The sequence below is a fragment of the Mus musculus genome, chromosome 3, assembly GCF_000001635.26.
Source record: "Mus musculus strain C57BL/6J chromosome 3, GRCm38.p6 C57BL/6J".
Taxonomy (NCBI): Eukaryota; Metazoa; Chordata; class Mammalia; order Rodentia; family Muridae; genus Mus; species Mus musculus.
In genome coordinates, this window is record NC_000069.6 from 122,041,098 (window position 1) to 122,058,763 (window position 17,666).

General features: G+C 48.0%; 1 protein-coding gene across 6 annotated transcripts in view, besides 1 other annotated feature; it reads left to right on the forward strand.

Moving 5' to 3' along the window:
* Positions 1–2,793: 2,793 nt before the first annotated feature.
* The window catches only part of Abca4 (ATP-binding cassette, sub-family A (ABC1), member 4), a 136,180-nt gene continuing 121,307 nt past the window's right edge, over positions 2,794–17,666 (forward strand). For 4 of the 6 annotated variants that reach the window (XR_375477.3, XR_003954273.1, XR_375478.3 and 1 more), the window contains exons 1-4: positions 3,320–3,515; positions 11,805–11,898; positions 13,095–13,236; positions 14,221–14,360. Coding sequence is in view for 3 of the 6 variants with exons in the window: in XM_006500912.3 (XP_006500975.1) it covers positions 3,450–3,515; positions 11,805–11,898; positions 13,095–13,236; positions 14,221–14,360 (442 nt within the window). In the remaining 3 variants the exon portion in view is untranslated. Of the gene's footprint in view, positions 3,293–3,319; positions 3,516–11,804; positions 11,899–13,094; positions 13,237–14,220; positions 14,361–17,666 lie in introns of those variants that run through there. The other 2 variants (XM_017319439.1, NM_007378.1) reach the window with 2 other exon arrangements.
* Positions 6,374–8,150: an enhancer, noted in NCBI's record as "VISTA enhancer mm435". NCBI's record gives its function as "enhancer in: forebrain[14/14] | nose[14/14] | facial mesenchyme[14/14]" and the evidence as "EXISTENCE:transgenic organism evidence [ECO:0001131][PMID:17130149]".

Sequence of the window (17,666 nt, forward strand, 5' to 3'; positions counted from 1 at the left end):
ACAAAGTAAATTCCATAACAGCCAGGGCTACACAGAGAAACCCTGTCTCAAAAAACAAAAAAACAAAACAAAACAAAACAAAAGGTCCATAAATTGAATTCTTACCACCTAGTATGATAGTACTAGAAGTCTGAGCTTTTGGGAGGGATTTGTCATGAGAACAGAGGTCTGCTGAGTGGGACCAGCCATCTTATAAAAGGCTAATGAGAGTCCTTTACTTCTTCCCTTGTGTGAGTACACACACAGAAGGCACTGTGTAGGAACCAGGAAGTGGGGCCTCACCAGGCAACGATGAGGGAAAAAAAAATCTATTGTTCATCTGATAGTTATGGTAGTGATTAAGACATATCACAGCATAGATATCCATAGTTAACTCGGTCAAAGGAACATAAAAATAACAAATACCATATGATTCCACAGAAATGAAAGAAATAGGGACAATAGTTTCCATGGTCTGTGGGAAGAGAAGAAGGATGAGTTATTATTTATTGGGCACAGAGTTTTAATATTATAAAAAGTAGTTTATCAAGATGGGTGGTGGTGATGGATAAATAGGGCACATGTTCTTTTTGTTTGGTTGTTTAGTGGGTTGATTGGATGGTTTTTCAGGACAGGATATATATATCTCCTGTCCTCCTGTCCTGATATATATATATATGCCTTAACTGTCTTTGCAACTGGCTCTGTAGACCAGACTGGCCTCAAACTCACAGAGATCCACCTTCCTCTGCCTTTCAGGGTGCTGAGGTTAAATGCATGTGCCACCACCGTCTGGCAGGGGACATGACTTAACAGTGCTGAACGATGTACTGACTGACATGGTAACTTTATGCTATGTATATTTCATAGTGAAAAAGAGAAACAGTTCATTCCAGTCAGCATTTGTTCAGGCAAGAGGATCTCCAGCCAGAGAGGGAGGATGCTGCCTGATTGCTACCCACTGAGTTATAGCAGAGTGAGCGCCATTAGCTAAACACATCCCTCTCTAATTCAGTTAAAAGTAGACTGTTTAAATTATAATAGTGCTGAACAGTGGTGGCGCACACCTTTAATCCCAGCACTTGGGAGACAGAGGCAGGTGGGTTTCTGAGTTCAAGGCCAGCCTGGTCTACAGAGTGAGTTCCAGGACAGCCAAGGCTACACAGAAAACCATGTCTCAAAAAACAAAAACAAACATAAAACAAAATTATAATAGGAGACAATTTACATGCTGATAATCTGATGCCTCTAACTTTTCCCATCTCTGGGTAACTTGAAGAAGATCTAGTCCATCGCCAGCTGTCTCTGGCCCACCATAACCTCGCACGCTTTCCAAATATCTGCCATTGGCAACCCGATCAATCATGCTTAGGACTTAATCATCTGTCTACATGCTGACGAGTCTCAAGTCTCTATCTCCTAACTAAAAGTGTAGACTCCTGACTCCGGACCCAGGTATCCGCTGCCTGCCGGACACCTCAGTGCAGCGATCATCATAGGGACTTCACCTCGAGGAAGCTGGATGGGGTAGCTCAGGCCTGACAACCCAGGACTTGGGAAGTGAAGGCCAGAGAATCAGGAGTTTAAGGACATCCTTAGTTATATATCCAGTTCCAGACCAGCCTAGAACTGTCTCAAAACACTAACTTTAAAAATATCAGAATCAAATGCAAATCTCCTCCTACCCACTTAATTGGCACCCACTGTCATTCCTCCCTCAGAGGGACGAGTCATCCCTCATGTCCAGCCAGTCAGGCTCCAAGCCCCAGTCTTCCTAGTTGCCCTTTCCCTCTTCACCACTGACTTCCAGTCACCTATCTGTCTCTTTGCTTCTGGTCGCTCTCTGAGCTCCCCTTTCCTTCGTGACCTGCTGTCACTCCCTGCTCTCAATCTTCCTGCCCCACACAGCTGCCTTTGGTAGGCACTGAATTAGTGTAATTTTTTTACATATATATCTCTTCCTGGATGATAAAACACACACTCTCTCACATGGAAGAAGCGCTTCATGATTCTGTCCAGAGCTTGCTTCTGTTTGGGGCTGCCCTGCACTTGTGAGACACTTGGAGATCTCGTCATATTTGCTCATTTCATCTATGTTGAGTCTATCATCATCACGAGTTTCTGAGCCTGGTCTCTGTCTCCTTTAACAGCCTCTTCCTCCAGGGTCTCCCGCCCATTGGAGCCGCCCTTCTTCCTTGTGGTTTTCCTGAGCAGGATAAGCTATTTCTATTTCTGCCTCTCTGTCTCTCTCGGGGAATTTTAGTGAGCTGCTTAGTTCAGTAACTCAGGGCTATCGAGAGTAACAACTAGTGGAGTCCTTAATCTCACGAGGTTTCAGATTGCTTCCCTGTAAAACTAAGCAGACAGTTACCTCAGAATGACAGAAACAAGATACTCAAAGGCAGTTTACAGTTATACCACGTCCTAAGTGAACTATGGGTAAAATGCTATTTTACAATGACCAAAGCCTATATTAAATGCCACTACCTCCAAGGAACATTTTAAACACTCAAAGCAGAAATTTACTCGCTCTGTAATTGGACGCTTCACCAAGCACGCCTGTCAGCCCTCATGACTGCCCCGTATATTCTTAGGTTAGCCAACATCCCGACCCATGTTTACAAACAGACCCAGTTAGTATCCATTCCTGGCTCTCGTTCCACCCTATGGAGGTCTTGATGTCTAGGGTTTTTCAAAGAGAAAAACGTTCCTGAGATTTGAGGAGGCTGGGGCAAAACTTTCATGGGGAAGGACCGGGGAGACATGTTTGGAGGTCTTTAGAATCACAGCTGCATTGCCCAGTGGTCGATCTGTCTAGCAACATCTCCACTCCCATCCCTGCTGAGCTAGATCGCTCACAAGTAACGTGCTGAAGCCTGTGGCAGACTTTGCTACTATCCTGCTGAGTTTGGATTATACCAAGCAGCCAGGACCGGTTGATTAGACTTGAAGTTATTATCGGGCAAAACAAAGGGCTGAAAGAGAACGGGTTACTTTAGCTCTCCCTCATTAAGGAGAAGCAATCAAATCAGGATCCTGCCCGGTGTCAGAGCACTGGAAGGCAAACATCCAGCCTCTAGGTATGCAAAGGGAATTGTCCCAAACTTAAAATGCAGAGATATCCAGAGCATCTTCTTCAGAAGCCGCAGGAGCCCCTCTGATGTCCGGTGGAGGAGGGCACCTGAAGCCGCTCCGTTTCCCGTTGAAAGACTCATTTCAGGGCCCTCCGTGCCCGCACTTGTGTATTTAGGGCCTTTCTCCGTCTATAAAGAAACCGAAGCCTGTCTCCTTTCCCTCACAAAAGGGCTTACAGGTAATTAGAGGGGGATTATGCTTGAAGGGGAAACGCGGCCTTTAATCACCAGAAGGACACAGCGGGCTGAGCTGGACGTGGTCCTAGCGGCCTTTGTGTCCGGTGCTTGCCTGAGCCCCAGCTCGGGGTGATTCTCCCGGTGCTGGGGTGGTCCGGCATGGGCTTCCTCAGACAGATACAGCTTTTGCTTTGGAAGAACTGGACTCTGAGGAAAAGGCAGAAGGTAAAAAAGGGAGCGGGGTGGAGGAGGGTTGGGAGGAGGGAGCGGGGAGGAGAGGCGAAGAAGAGAGCTAGTTTGTCCTTTAGTTCGGAGGCCACCTTTAGCTGCTCAGTGACCAGGTGCCCTCCCACAGGATGACACCCTTCTCTTGTCCTTGGCTACATGAAAACTATTCTGTCCCCTGCCCAGCACAGGAATCCACTACCGCTCCCCACCCCTCCAGCTTCGACACCTGCTGGCCCAGCTCCCACCACAGGTTGGAAGCTTCAAGGTCCCTGAAAAACAAACAAACAAACAAACAAACAAACACAAATTTCCTTGACGCTAGAGCGTGGGGTGCTTTTACACGTTCATGTTCCTGGAACTGGGATGTAAATTCCCAGAGAAGTCACAGTTGCGCTGCCCACAATTCTGTTCTGTGGAAAAATAACTTTGCATCTTCCAATTGTGTTATTAACCACAGATTTACCCAAACCTCTTCTGCGATCAGTCATGGCTGGACTGGACTAAGGGTTTAAATGTGTAACGTGCACACTCCCCACCCCACCCCCACCCCCACCCCCAAGCTGGTTTTTCAGCTGGGAAATCCTGAAGTATGTTTTGAGAATCCAGACTAATATAAAGTAATGTAGGCCAAATATCCCAGGAGAAATGCTGATGTGTGCTGTGGGAGATCAGAGCCCCTCCAGAGTTGCTACAAATGGTTCCTCCATTGTTTTTTTTTTCTGTGGAAGGATAAGGAGCAAATTCATATCCATAACGAAATGGGGCTGAGAGTGTGCCTCGGCTGGGAGAGTGCTTGCATCCCCGGTACCACACAAACTGGGCACAGTACCCAGCAAGAGGGTCAGAAATTCAAGGTCATCCTTGGTTATCTAGTGAGTGAGTTCAAAGCCAGTCTGGGATTCATGTGATCCTGTTGAGTGAGAGAGAGAAAGAGAGAGAGGGGGGGGAAGGAGGAGGAGGAGGAAGAGGAGGAGGAGTAGGAGAAGGAGGAGGAGGAGGAGGAGGAGGAGGAGGAGGAGGAGGAGGAGGAGGAGGAAGGGAAGTTAGGAAGGAATGGCTGTCCCAGAGCCCTACAGAGTCCTAAAAACATGAAACAGCTTAAGGAAGATGATGGGAGGGGGGAGGGTTGCTGTGCGAAGCAGAGAGGGCTGAGATTAAATTACGGGGCCCAGGATTGAGGAAGATATCCCTTGTTGAACTGTAGCCTCCGCACACAAATACACCCTAACACACATGTGCACACACATATGCATTCAACACACATAAGCAAGAGAAACGAAAGCTGAACCTCATGAAGAGGACAGGAAGGAGACAGGCTATGGGGAAGAGCATGGTTTGTGGTAGGTTTCTGTTGGTGGACTAGGCCTCTCCTGGGGACCAAAGGGAACGTTAGGAAGAAATGGGACTAGGCGGTGGGGTGGGGTGGGGTCGTGTGAAGACCTGTGGGGTACCTTAGGCAGGTTTGGTCAGAGAGAGATGAAAACGGGGATGTGTCAGCTAAGCACACAACTGGCAGCTGGGAAAGGAGTGGAAAACTAAGGTTATGTGAAGGTGGCCGTGCCACACTCCAGTTTTGAGCTCACCCACAGGGACACCATTGTCCTATGGCTGGCTGCTTGTCCCTGACCAGGCTGGTGTCATTTCAAATTAGCCTTGAAGTTATTTGGGACCCCCAGGGACCAAGTGCTAACAGTAACCAAAGGCTTCCCCTTCCTGAATGAAAACCCTGTCAAAACCCGAGCAAGACTCATTGTTAACTTCATCGCGTTCAGTCATTCATTCGGTCAAGAAATAATAGTCACCAGGCAGTGTGCCAGGGGCTAAGTTCCCAATGATAGATGAGACAATTCAGTTTCTGCTCCCAGGGTGCAAATGCGCTGTAAGATTGCCAGGGAAATTCAATGTGCCCGCCCACCGCCTCCCGTATCTCCTCCTCAGCCCTCCCCTCACACCGGGACTGTGACCAGCGATGCTCCCATTGCTGGTTTCCAGACACAGAACTGACTCGGGGAAACTGAGCCTTTCGCTCGAATTGGCAAGTGGATTCCTGTTGGGGGATGGGAGCCTTCCTGATCACTGTGTGCTCCCCGGGGGATGGGTCATTCATACTGTGAACCCTGTCTCACTTAAGCCTGTGTTTGGTATCACCTTCATGGCCTGGAAACTGAGATCTCCTCGGTACCCCGAGATAGCCAATGTATCCAGGATGTCTGGGTAAGATGAGAACATTTTCCTAAACCCTCAGTTTGGACCTCTATGAGGGAGTCTGCAGCTCCTTTCAAGGCCTTTGGATCTTCTGGAAAGATCTGCATGCAAGAAATGGTGACTGCAGAAAGTGAGGCATGACTGACCCATAAAACAATGAGAATGGACAGATAGCAAGGTGTTCTCTCCATCCTCCTATTTCCTCCCCTCAAGATGCAGGAAGGGCGTCTTCAAGTGCCTGCTTCCCTTCCTTCTTTTCCCGTCTTCTGTTAGCCTTTATCTGATGTTACAAAGTACTTGCCTGGCTTGGTACTAAATTAGTCACATCATTTAGCTCTCATGGTAAGGACTGAGAGGTTTCGGTTAGCCCTGTGGGTACCAATAATGCAGGCTACAGTTGTCCCTGTGGGTACCAATAATGCAGGCTACAGTTGTCCCTGTGGGTACCAATAATGCAGGCTACAGTTGTCCCTGTAGGTACCAATGAAGTGACTTGAGGATCATTCCTCAGGGTTAGCATGGGTTGGACAGGTAATTAACCATGTGTGACTTCCGGATAGCAGACGTGACCATCAAACTCCACCGCCCTGACTAACAGACTAGTCACAGATATCACAAAGAAAGAATGACTGGGTAATTAATTTATCACCGACCAGGGCAGTAAATGTAAAGTAATATTGCATCTATAACCCCAGTGCGTGTCTGACCTGCATGCCTGAGGGAGAACGGAGCATAGCCCTTGCCTGGTGGAATGTGTCAGGCAGAAGGAGGCTGCCACGTGATTCCTGAGCAGAAGTGGAAGTCCTGGTGGACGGAGTGGGTGGAAGCATGGGGTGGGGAGGGGCCGGGAATTCAGAGGCAATGTCTCAGGATCTTAACCCTCACAGCCCTGTCTCCCAAAGGCTCTGTCCAAAATCCTACTTGCCCACTCTGGTAGGCCAGAGTTAGCACAAGTTTTTCTTCCATATCCTAGAATCCTTTGGTGTCCCCAGGTCCCCACTTGCAGAGGACAGGATGTTGGGTGAAGGCCTGAGGACTCATAAAAACAGGGGTTCACAACCAGGTGGTAGTGGTGATGGCCACACCTTTAATCCCAGCACTCAGGAGTCAGAGGCAGACAGCCTGGTTTATAGAGTGAGTCCCAGGACAGGCAGGGCTACACAGTGAAACCCTGTCTAGAAAAAATAAAAATGGGGCTCGTGTCCTAAACTCGGGAGGCGGGTGCCTGGTATTGCTGTGGCCTTTAGTGCTGGCTCAGCATTGGGCGAAAAGAACATAGGGGTACAGGGAGGCTGGCACCAGCTGCAAGTATACTAGGCTCCGGGTGGCATCGGGCCAGGTTTGAGTCGCGTCTGGCTTCTCAGCCCAGAAGGGAGGATCAGTGCTGTTGCTCTCCAGCTCTGCCTACCTCTCTTTTAAATTGAAAACAGAGAGGGAAGGGAGAAAACCCAACTGGCTGTTTTAAAACAACAAGCACAACTCTGCCCTGGCCGGGAACCTTTCCTCCCCCATGTAGGCTGAATGGTAAAGATGTGGGGGGAGAGGAGGCAAGGAAATACCAGGTTAGTTTAAGAAGCATTCCACAGTGGGGGCTTCTGAGCTTGGACTGGGCTTAATTAAAGTTGCAGACATGTTTAAAGTGGGGAGGGGGAACTCTGGAGACATGTTTTTTATTATAATGTGGAATTTCTCCCTAGGGCATGCCTGTGTACACTTGAGCAGCAAGGGTAATGCCCTTCTGGGCTGGTGGTACTGATTCTGGGGGAGAGGAAGAGGCTGCGAGGAGGACCCACCTGCCTCTGCTAGTCGGAGAATGAATGGCAGGTAGTCTTTGTGCGGAGTGGCCTGCGAATGAGGCCGCTCTCGATCCCTGGCAGAGAAAAAACATCAGCTCCTCCTCCCCCTCCCCCACCCACCCCGTGCTTCCTTGAGATTGCCTGCTATGCTGAGATGGGGGAGGGGCTGAGAGGCCGCTGTTAGTTTTCATTGTATTTCCTCCATCATCTGTCTGTAACCTGCTGTCACCCACTGTGCTCCTGTGGCCCTTGCTATGATTCTATGAGACATAAATGGTCTGTGTGCCAGGCTCTGCTTTCTGTGCTGGGCACGATGAACATATTTCATGATTACAACTGCTCTGGGAGACAGGACTTGGTATCACTCCTTTTTGACAGATGCGTCCCTGTGACATGGAGAGGTTCAGAAGTTTCCTCAATGTCATAAACCCCAGTACTTGGCCCCAGAGTAGCCTGTTATTAATTCTCATTGTATACTATAGGACAAAACAACATCCCCATTTCATAGATGAGAAAACTGACAGAAAATGAGCAAGCCCGAGAGTGGTTGAAACCCAAATGCTCACATTCCCAGGTCAGCACGGGTGGCATGTAGCATCCCATACAACTCATAGGCTGACACAATGCATAGGCATGCAAGCTTTGATGGAGAGCCAACCTTACAAGCAGTCGTCTTGGGAGGAGTCACGTGCAAACTCTCTGGACTGGTTGTCTCATCTCCCTGGAGAAGACACTGAGAGCAACTTCCAGTTTCAGCCTTTGCACCTGTCGAGCTGCTATCTTGCCAAACCCGTTCCCCCACCACCCTTACAGGACAATCTGGAATGGGGGAGGGGGAGCAGCTATACGTGCCTTTGTGGGGTGCAGTGTGTTATAAACTCTTCAGACTGTTGATGGCCTGAGTCCTTGTGTCAACTCCAGCTTCCCTGAGAAGCACCCTAGGCCCGTCTTGACTGAGACTTACGCATCCCAGAAAGAGCCGATGGGAACTTCCTGCGACTCCTGCCTTGCGTGGGGTGGGTGCTGGGCTCACAGTGGAGGACAGATATGCCTGAGAGTGTTGGTCTAGGAGCCAGGATAGACCGTAACAGGCAGGGGTTAGGCCAGGGAGGCTCTGCCTGGGATGTGCCCTTCCTGTGGACAATTACCAGCAATCTTAATTGCTAGCAAGTATTCCTGGGGCAGTCTCCTTAAACAGCAGGTGGGAATTGCCTAATATGGGTGTTTTGTAATCCTGTGGAAAAGGCTATGGGAGAACTCCAGAAACTGAGCACCTTAAGAGAAGCCTATTCTGTCTTTTGGCCGTGTTTGTATGCGTGCTTCCTCCAACCCATCCTCCTGAGTTATGTGTTGAGTAAAGTCTTTTTGAAAAGTGACCATGTGGGCTGGTGTGATGGCTCAATGACTGCTCTTCCAAAGGTCCTGAGTTCAAATCCTAGCAACCACATGGCGGCTCACAACCACCCATAATGAGATTTGATGCCCTCTTCTGGTGTGTCTGAAGTCAGCTACAGTGTACTTATGTATAATAACAAAGAAATCTTCGGGCTGGAGCAAGCAGGAACTGAGCGAGCAGAGGTCCTAAAAAAAAAAAAATCAATTCCCAAAAACCATGTGAAGGCTCACAACCATCTGTACAGTTAAAGCATACTCACATACATAATATAAATAAATCTTAAAAAAAGAAAAAGTGACCTCGTACCTGTAACCATTTTTGCTTTCCCTCAACATGTGACCTATTTCCTACCACCAATTTTCAGATATGTTAGAACATCCTGGGTTCTTCGTGTGTCTGTTGTGTTGTTTTAAGCAGCACACCCGTTTGTTAAACATTTATGGAGCCTCTACTTGCTAGCCTCTTATTTCCTAATTCCTTAACTCACGTCTAGTTCCATAATTCAGCTTCTCTCCCTCTTCTTCCTAATTGCTCATCTCTGCCTTCCCGCCGTGCAGGGATGAGAACAGCGCCAATCTCAAGCGCCCGTCTCTTTAGAATTGGGGGAACTCTGACTCTAAACCAAGAGTCTTTCTATACCAGCCTTCTGCGATGCTTGAGACCAGCTGCCTCTTCCGGTTGTGGAAAGGGAGGAGGAACCGCGGCGGGATTTCTGCTTCCCTTAAGCGATAGACCTTATTGAAGGAAAAAAATGTTGAGTTACTGGATTTCTGTTGGTTTCGCTTTGGGGCACAGTATTTCAGAGTCATTTGCTCCCTAGTTCATTCATTAATTCAATGGCCACCTTCAGGCAAGGTCTACCATGCGCCAGAAGGCAAAACGGCGGGAAAGGGCAGAAAGAGTCTGGCCCTGGAGGTAGCAGGCTGGATTGTGCTTCCTGTTGTGACCCTGTGCAAGTCACCTGACCTCTGCAGGTCTCTTCGATTACCCACAGAATGAGAGATCACGAGACATTTACTATCTGAGGTACCAGCTTTACATAAGAGCTTATCAGAATCTGTATCCTTAGCCAGGTGGTGACCAGGGCGCGCGCGCAGAAGCGCACGTCTCCAGTCCCAGCACTCCTGAGGCAGAGGCAGGTGGATCTCTGTGAGTTGGAGGCCAGGCTGGTCTACAGGGAAAGTTCCAGGACAGCCAGGCCTACACAGAGAAACCCTGTCCTGAAAGACCAGAAGAAGGAGAAAGGGGAAAAAAGAATTGGTATCCATTCGCCTAGCGCAATGCTATCTGCCAAGTCCTGAAGCCTGAGGTCTCTCATGGCAGTCTTGTGTCGATGTTATTTTCAGGAGTTGACATGGGCAGAATGCAGATGAACCCAGAATCTGGTTGATGTAGTGAATCAGGGAGGAGGCAGTGTAGGAGAGAGGACTGAAGAAGGAAGTCCTTTAGATAAATAGTCCTTTAGGTAAATACTCTTAGCAATGGGGCATATTCTGGTGAATACCTTATTAGGTCATTTCATTACCCTTTATGGTCAAGTGTACCAACACAAACCTACCTACAGCGCAGCCTCCTACACACCCAGGCAGCATAGCTCTAGGGGCTATGTATCTATTTATGAATAGTGTAGTCTATTGCTCTGAGAGCCATAATAAACACAAGATTAAAACAAGAACAAGACAAAATGATGCAAGGGAGAGACAGTGAACACAAGACTCGAGAGGTGCTGCTGGTTTTACAGTTAACTTCTTAACAGTGAATTTTTGTTTCTGAGACAGTGTAGTCTCAACATTGCTATGTCTTCCGGGCTTCTATGGCCTTGAACTCCTGCTTCAGCCCCCCAAAGCCCTGCCATTACAGATCTGTGCCAACACACTTCTCTTCAAGCTTCTGGTTTCTGTTACTTTGTTATGAGTAGACATTCTCTCCCAATTGATGGTTTAAACACAGTAAATGTGTAAGCCCTGTGAGAGTCACATTATCATTGACTTTGGTTTTCATAATTGTAAGTGCTGTAATTTTTAAAACTTTTTATTGGTTATTTTGTTTACTTACATTTCAAATGTTATCCCCTTTCCTAGTTTCCACTCTGGAAACTCCCTATCCAACCTTCCCTCCTGCTTCTATGAGGGAGCTCACCTACCCACCTACCTCCTGCCTCACTGCCCTAGCATTCCCCTACACTGGGGCATGGAGCCTTCTCAGGACCAAGAGTTTCTCCTCCCATTGATGCCAAACAAGGCCATCCTCTAGTACACACGCAGCTGGAGCCCTGGGTCCCTCCATGTGTGCTCTTTTGGTTGGTAGTTTATTCCCTGGGAGCTGGGGGGGGGGGGTGTCTGGTTGGTTGATATTGTTGTTCTTCCTTTGGGTTACAAAGCCCTTCAGCTCCTTCAGTCCTGCTAACTCCTCCATTGGTGACCCCAAGATCAGTCTAATGGTCAGCTGCAGGCATCTGCCTCTGTATTTGTCAGGCTCTGGCAGAACCTCTCAGGAGACAGCTATATCAGGCTCCTGTTAGCAAGTGCTTCTTGGCATCCACAATAGTGTTTGGCTTTGGTGTCTGTATATGGGATGGATCCCCAGGTGGGGCAGTGTCTGGATGTCCTTTACTTCAGTCTCTGCTCCACTCTTTATCCCTGTGATATGAAGTCACCATAGACACTACAATGTTAAGACAGTAATGGGCCTTTTTCGGATCCATCAGGACTTACTGGGCCACTGTGAGATATGTGATCTGTGGTGAAGTGTTACCTGGGCTATGGTTGTACAACAGCCCAGGCTTGGTGCTCGGATGGTGCACAGGGGAAGGCCTGTCTTCCCTGGTTATATATCTCCTCGCATCTCTTAGCAGTTTTGCTCTTTCTGACTTTATTATTCCTTTTCCAGATTCGCTTTGTAGTGGAACTCGTGTGGCCTTTGTCTTTGTTTTTGGTGTTAATCTGGCTGAGGAATGCCAACCCACTCTATAGTCAGCATGAATGTAAGTATGAACCCAGAAGACCTGGTCATCTTTCCCTTTTGGAAGCTCTTGGTTTGGAGTGGGAATATCACATCTGTTGCCATTTCAGAGGCTGCAATGTATAAACCAGGTTCCCCAGTGCTGTACAAACTCTAGTGTCTTAAAATGTGTGCAGTGTAAGCCAACCCTGGTTGGAGTGTGTGCCATTTGCTTATTCATTTCTTTCATTTGGTGGTTGTGGGAATCAAACCCAGCCCTGTGTATATAGTTATTTTTTGACTGCTTTGTTGTTGTTTGTTTAAACTTACCTATATTACAAATTTCATTCTGTTTTTTACGATGACTGATTTAGGGGATTTGTTTGACATGGTGAGAGGATAGAGGACAGTGAAAAGGGAGCAGCACAGAATCACACTTAATAAATATTATACCCTGGAGCTTCAGGGCACCTGCTAGCCTCATGGGAGCCTGCTTTGTACAGTTGCCTTTCTGGAAGGCTCCCCGTGTCTTCTGGACAGGCTGGTTGGTGTCTTGTCCTTCTAGGCAGCTGACATGGAAGTCTCAAGTGTCTTGAGAGCCTCTGAGTTCCCCCAGCTCTTGTTTCCAACTTCCATTTCTCGGCCCAGCAAACCCTTGTTCCCTTGTCACTCCCAGGAGTGCAGAGCCTCCATCCTTACTGTGCAAAGAACTCGCAGGCCTTTCCTGTGAACCGCCCTGAGCCCACGTCTTTATCCCCCCCCCCCAAAGCTTATCTTCTAGCTTCAGTTTCTCTGCCACGTGTCCACCTAAGCTCCTAGGACAGGACATAGCCTCCCTAATGCTGTGACCCTGTAACACAGCTCCTCGGGTTGTGGTGACAGTCTCCCTCGAACCATAAAATTATTTTCATTCGTACTTCATGATGGTAATTTTGCAACTGTTATAAATCATAATGTAAATATCTGTGTTTTTCAATGGTCTTAAACGGCCCCTGCGAAAAGGTCGTTTGACACCCTCCCCAAAGGGGTCATGACCCACAGGGTGAGAACTACTGCTCGGAGACCATTAGTCTGCGTCCTTATCTGCCACTGAGCCTCAGGACACAGCACAGGGCCTAAACTATATTAGATGATCCTACTTCGTAAACAAGGGGAGAGACAGAGCGTCCGAGAGTCTGTGCTCCTGGTCGGTCTGGCCTCTGTGACTAACTCCGTCTTGTTTTCATTTCCTGTCTTAAGGCCATTTTCCCAACAAGGCGATGCCTTCAGCAGGACTGTTACCGTGGCTCCAGGGGATTTTCTGCAATATGAACAACCCTTGTTTTCAAAACCCCACCCCTGGAGAGTCTCCTGGAACTGTCTCAAACTATAACAACTCCATGTAAGTCCAACCTACAGGGAGGAACTTGTGCCCCCTTCTGTTCCCCTCCCATGTGGGAGTGTGTGTACCTACCCTCTGCAGAATGGGGGCGGGGGATCTAAAGAGTGTGGGGAAGGGGCAGCTTCCTACCTGGAATAATCTACTAACAGCAGGACACCTGGGGAAAACCTTCAAACATAAGCCACATGATTTCTTCATCTTTATGCCCAAGAGGGGACCTAGAATCTAACAGCAGCCCTGGCTGTCAAGTGTCCACTACTTGTGGTCACCCATCTGCTTGGGTGGGAGGACTATGCTCCTTCCTTCCCCCTCCCCCACAGGCCACCTGTAGCTATCTCTGCTTCCTCCAAAGCCTCCTTTAGACATCCAAGGTCTATGAAGAATTTCAAGGACCATTGCAAGGAAATGCAAAGTCAGGCTTGCAATGTGAAGTTTACTTCTTGGAAGAAAATAACGAACCCCAAATCCTCTCCTAAACTGCCATCAGTGACTTGAGAGGTAGAATCTTGGGATATGGCTTACACAGTGCATTTTTTAATCCACAAAGCGGAATATCCAGTTGTCCATCTTCTTTCTCCCCGTCCAATCAGCCTTGATGGGTATACATAGAGAGGATTTCGTGGATGCAGCATGGTGTCAGGTCCCATCTCTAGGAGTGGGTGGTGGAGAGGTCAGAGAATTGTGCGAAGGCTGGAAAAACTCACTGGTAGTAGCTACAAACTGGAAACAACAGACCAGAGAAAATGGGGTTTAAGGTGACCTTGCCCTGCCCCAAATTGAATTCTGAGCTAATTACTCATCATCTCTGTCAGTGTTAGAATCATAAATATCCATCAATTGAGGCTATGCTAAGTCAAGCAACAATTTAAAAATAGCACAAGACTGAAAATGATAGCTATTTGTTTATAAATATTTTTGCTTAAAAGTATAAATATTAAAAATATTTTAAAATTATGAATAGAAATATATTTTTCCTTCCTATAGCTTGGCAAGAGTATATCGAGATTTTCAAGAACTCTTCATGGACACCCCGGAGGTCCAGCACCTTGGCCAGGTTTGGGCCGAGCTCCGCACCTTGTCGCAGTTCATGGACACCCTGAGGACTCACCCTGAGAGATTTGCAGGTAACATGGGTGTCGGCGTTCCCATTCTGTACTTGCCTCTAGCGTCAAGTAAGCCATAAACTGAGATCTAGCGAAGAGTGGGGAGAATCTGTGAGGAAAGATGCCAGAGACACATGCCTGCAATCCCAGCATTCCTGTGGTGAGGCGGGAAGGTGAAACAGGAGACTCCCCAGAAGCTCATAGGCTGGCCAGCCTGTCTCACACACCAGTGAACTAAAAGCAGTTGTCCTTTGACCTTTACATGCATGCTGTCGCATGTGTGCACTTGCAGAAACACATAGACACGGGCATGCACACACGCATGAGTGCTCACCTCACAAACACACACAAAGACACTTTAATGTACGCTTCCAGCAATATTTAGTATCCAGAATGAAGCAAGTGGGTCTGTTGAGAACAGGATGTGAGGCAGAAGGATTGTGGACGCACTACAGCAGATCAAGGAGGCCCTAGTAACAAAAGGCAGAAGTTGTACTGTGTGCATTTTGTCTGGGCTGCATTGAGCTTTTATGAGAAACTATTGACATCCAGGATTAGCTGGGAGCGGGGGCGGGGGGGGTTTGAAATGCATGATCAGTAGCCTCGGTGGCTTCTAGGGTCCTGTTTAACTGATGAGAAAAAGGGTGAGATGGAAGGACTGATGGCTGTATTCAGAGTGCTTGAATTTAGGCTGTCAGGGAGAATCAGGCAGGATGGGTACTACAGAGGTGGATGTAGGGAAATCGAAGGAGAGGGCAGTGTGTGTGAGGAAGAGGTGAAGGAAATGAGGGATCAGCTGTGATCTGACACAGACACAGGATGAGAGAGAGCGAGAATCAGACATCCCAGGGACGGAGAAACAGTTCACTGGTTATGGCTGTTCCTCCAGAGGACCCTGGTTCAATTTCCAACACCTACAAGGCAGCTCACAACTGCTTGTAACTCCAGTTCCAGGGCACCTGGTGCCCTCATACAGACATACATGAAGGCAAAATACCAATGCAAGTTAAACAGACAGACAGACAGACAGACAGACAGACAGACAAGGCTAGGTGATAGTGGCTCACGCCTTTAATCCCAACATTCAGGAGGCAGAAGTAGCCAGATATTGGTGAGTTGTTGGCTTGCCCAGTCTACAAAGAGAATTCAAGGACAGCCAGGGGGCTACACAGAAACCTGTCTGAAAAAATAAATTAATTAATTAAATAAGTAATGAATCAGACATCCAGGTGGGAGAACCACTTAGAATGAGGAACAACAAAGAGGAGGGCCAGAAATGTCTCATAGCCTCAGGGGGAAATTCAGGAGGGGGAAAACAAAAACCAACAGGGGTGGGGTGGGGTGGGGGAGACAAACTAACATCGAAGAAGACAGCACTAGATCTTAAGCCTCCCATGAGCACTGGGTGGGTATGTCAGCTTCACTTAGACACCTGTGGGGACAAGTTGTGGTGTCAGAACCCATTGCCTGAGCATCTGTAATTCAGAGGCTGTGAGAAGCTAAAGCTCCAGGAGTCGCCTGGGAGTTGTCATAGGCCTGTGGGTATATGGTGTCTTTCAAGAAATGCCCGCTAGTGGATGAGGACACTTCCAACAATAGAGTTCAGAGGCAGCAGCTGGTGCTGTAGAAAGATGTGTGTTCCTGAGACAGGGTGGTGACTGTAAAGATTGCCCTCAGAGGATGACAGAGACAAGGAAAGGACTACCAGGGGAAGCCAAAGGGCGAGAGCGGCCAGACAGAGCAGCTTTTATCCGAGTTACAAACAGTACAGTTAGGGTGGTGTGACCAGCCAGCCCTCCTCTCCTGAGCTTGTGGTACATACAACTCCTTTACCCTCAGCACACACTTGCAGCCTGGGACAGGAGTACATTCAGATCGCTGTGTTACATTCGAGTTACTTCCAAAGCAGTAGAGGAGATGGTGCTGGCCATCATTTACACAGCCTAGATTATAAATATCTACAATAGTCTTTACTCTTCTGAAAAAGGACATATTTCAGTTATCTCAAGTATGAAGGACTCTAGAAGGTAGAAACCGACAGCATTTTCTTCCTTCCTTCCTTCCTTCCTTCCTTCCTTCCTTCCTTCCTTCCTTCCCCTCTCTCTCTCTCTCCCCCCTTCCTTCCTTCCTTCCTTCCTTCCTTCCTTCCTTCCTTCCTTTCTTTCTTTCTTTCTTTCTTTCTTTCTTTCTTTCTTTCTTTCTTTCTTTCTTTCTTTCTTTCTTTTTCTTTCTTCTTCTTTCCTTCCTTCCTATCTATCTATCTATCTATCTATCTATCTATCTATCTATCTATCTATCTAATTTCTGAGATAGGTCCATACTTAGCTTAGACAGCCTCAAACTTGTGTAGCTCAGACTAGACTAGAACTCATGGCAGTCCTTCTGTCCCAGTCTCCAAAGTGCTGGAGTGATAAGCATGAGCCAACTTGCCTAGTTCATATTTGCCTTTTAATAGTAAGAAAACACAGGGGCGAATGTGCCAACCACGAAGATGTTTTGTCCAAGGCTAAGCAAGCAGATAAGATAGGCAGCCACCGTCTTGATCTCAGGGTGACTTTCCTCCCTTCATCCAGAAGGGTCTTCCATCAAGTGAACTTAGCACTGAAGTGTCTGACTGAAATTGAGTCTGGCTGCAGGGAGTGGAAGAGAACCCATTCCAAGCAGAAGTTTTCTGTGGTTGCTGCAATTTCTAGGAGAACCCAAATCACTACTTTCTAAGCCAAAACAAAAACAAAAACAAAAACAAAAAAACAGGACTTGAGGATGACTGGGCAGGCAAGTGGATCTTTCTGCAGGCTCTCCAGCTGTGGGGGAATCTCCTAAAGGGAGCATGGCTGGGCATCAGGATAGCCTTCCAAGGTTTTCTCAGAAGCTGGGGACAGAAACTAACAGGGGTCCAGGGACCATAGCTAAGTAAAGGATATGGTCTCGGGAGGAAATTTGGGCCAGGCACTGATGTCTAGTCGAGATGGCAGAAGGAGTAGGTTCTAGGATGTTTGTTGCTGAAGGTGAACGTTGGAGTCTGAAGTTACCATGAGGGTTTCAGTCTCGGAGTTGGGTGGACAGCTGCAGCCACCTCGGCTTTTGCCTGTGGGGTTCCCAGTCTCCTGGGAAAGTATGTCTGTGCTGACCCAGACAGCACTCTCCTCTCACAGCAAACCTGTAGGGCTGCATTCTCCACAGGGGAGGGTTAATGGGGAGCCACCAGCTGCAGATAGACATAGCCCCCTATCCCCAGCCAGCTCTGTGGTCTCATCTTTAAGCCCCTCTTCCGGAAGCCTCACCCCGCAGCTACCCTCCACCCCCTACCCTCAGCCTCCAACGTTC